Raw genomic sequence first — 2,574 nt, forward strand, 5'->3', positions numbered from 1 at the left:
AGATAAAGCATCCACGATTTAGTTATTAAGCATTTTATTATCAGAGGGTAAAACTCCATACAGGAAATGCATAGTGGAAAATCGGGGAAAACAGGGAGCAAGTTGTGGAGCCCTTTATGATTAAAAAGAAATTAATATTGGAAACTAAAGAAAATTTACCTTTTTCTGCTGGACAAAGCAAAAAACTGTTTGGAAATTTAATTTAAATAAAAAATACTACATTATTATAAGTGGATACTTATTGTATTTATGAATTTCATAAATGTGAAACTATTTTAAAAGTAAATCCGAAGTTTTCCTATAGCTTAACACTAGGAAAAAAACACACTGGTTTAAGATATGTGAATGAGAAACTGAATATACTACTGGTATGTGTAATTGTTGTTGTTGTTTATTTGTATCTCGCCCCGCCCTATTTAAGGGCATGCGAGAGTAGATACATACAACATACATAAAACTTACACAAAACATCAGAAATTATATCAACAACAAGAAGAAAAAGAATAAAACACAAGCGAACAACAGTTAAAAACATGACCCCAAATCCAGCCAACACATTGAAAATCGCAAAGATCATAATTAAAAGAGTAAAAACAATATATACATAAAAGTGAATAAAACATCCATATCGCGCGTGGTAAAAGCAATGCATAAAAGTAAAAGATTACATAAGGAACAAACTGGAATAAAATTTACAGCAAAATTTACAAACATGACCCAAAACCAAGTCAAACATGAATAAAACCGATCATATAAGAGGAATAAGTAAAAGTGAAATATTACATTAAGAACAAATTTGGGGAGAAAAAAAAACTAGCAGTTAAAAACATGACTCAAAACCAAGTCACACAGGTATAAAACCAATCAAATTAACAATAAACGTACATAAAAAAGCTTGAGACACCCAATTTGGAGGGCGGGGTTCCGAATCCTTAAGTGTCACCACCCAAAATATCTTCAAGTGTCTTTTTTATGATACATTTAATAATACCCCTGCAGGTCGAATTAGCAAAACATTGAATTTGATAGAAATTTTTAAAATGTTCTCCACGGAGCGTTCGGAAGCGTGGACAGTATAAAATTAAATGATCAATGCTTTGAATTTCTCCACAATAATTGCAATCAAGGGCTCTAATCTATTCTGATACTCACCGAACACTCCGTAAGAAATTGATTAAAATAAAAATTCGCCTGAAGTCTACTAATATTAGGATCCTTAATAAACTTATACGTTTGTCTGCCTTTCTCGGAATCCCGCCACTCCTGTTTCCAACGCATGAGATTATAGCCTTTGACCAATGTTTTCACTTGGGCGGTGGAGCTCGGGACCTCAATGTCAACATTGCCGAGACTGATGGCGTTTTTAGCAACTCGATCCGCCTCCTCGTTGCCTTCAATACCAATGTGGGCTTTTACCCATCCGAGAAGAATATTATTTTTCCAGATTTGTTTGGTGTTTTCTACCAATTCGGAATCGGGTTTAGGATTTTTTAAAGCTTGCAACGAGGAGAGCGAATTAGAGTAAATAGTTGCATTGGGATATTGGTTATTTGCAAGCCATTGTAAAGCAGTGTTAATCGCCATCATCTCGGCCTTGTAAACACTGCAGTTATTGCTCAGTCTGATGGAGGTTGCCAGAATGAGTTTTCCATCTCTCCTGACTATCATTCCCATTCCTGTTCTATGTTCAGAGGTATTATTCATAGCATCGGCAACCTCCATCCGCGAGCCGTCCGTAAAAATCTCAATTCCCTTGTTAGTTGGGGTCAATCCACCAAAGGGGACGGATTTATAAAGAGAAGGGTGAATATTAATAACTGGTTTCTCGAGTATCGTTGCTCTTAGAATTTCTTGAATATTACGGTCGTATTCCTCAATTCTGTAATTCCATCTTAACCTCTTTATACAAGTATTCTCAATAATTCTTAAATGAATGGGTTTCACCCCCGCCAGTATCTGGAGAGCCTCAGTGCTAGTTGTTGAATAGGCCCTTGTAATCACTATTAATACTGGTATGTGTAAGAACAATTTCGTTTAAAATCAAATTTTTTGATATGTACACTAAGAAACAAAAAGCATGGTCAAACCTTCCAAAATGTTGCAAAATGTACCGAGTTTTTGGCTCTATGGGAACACTCAAAAGCTTGGTAATTTTTTCCAAAGCGCTTTGGTAAAATTTACAATAAAGTATAATTTTATAACAAGGGATGAAATTTTATAAATGTGAGACAATCTGGTAATTTTATCACGACACCTTAAAGCATGACATAAAAGCTATTTATTTGGTTAAATTTACTTTTCAGTTTTGTATTTTTCCCTAAATATGTGGCAATAAGAACTATAATTTTAAAAGCCAGAATTTCTGGTAAACCGTTACAATAAGAAAGGAAATATTACAAAAAGAATGGTTTATATACCGTATATTTCAGTTTTTTATACCACAATTATGATTTTTTTTTAATATCATTACGATATAGTACGGTATTTTTACCAGATTTTCCTTCTTCAGCTGCATCCAACATGCAAATTGTATTAAAAAAAGAGTGAAAATTTAAGATAATTTATTTATCTCCA

The 2,574-nt window shown here is 33.6% G+C and overlaps 1 protein-coding gene across 1 annotated transcript; it reads right to left on the minus strand.

Annotated features, from left to right (window-relative positions):
* Window positions 1–1,131: 1,131 nt before the first annotated feature.
* On the minus strand, window positions 1,132–1,722 carry LOC139426479 (uncharacterized). Its single transcript, XM_071185538.2, has one exon. It carries the CDS (start codon window positions 1,720–1,722, stop codon window positions 1,132–1,134), a length of 591 nt encoding a protein of 196 aa, XP_071041639.2.
* Between the last annotated feature and the right edge of the window lie 852 nt (window positions 1,723–2,574).

Source organism: Parasteatoda tepidariorum, chromosome 3 (assembly GCF_982258835.1).
Source record: "Parasteatoda tepidariorum strain Cologne lab strain chromosome 3, Ptep-v5.0, whole genome shotgun sequence".
NCBI classification, from domain to species: Eukaryota; Metazoa; Arthropoda; class Arachnida; order Araneae; family Theridiidae; genus Parasteatoda; species Parasteatoda tepidariorum.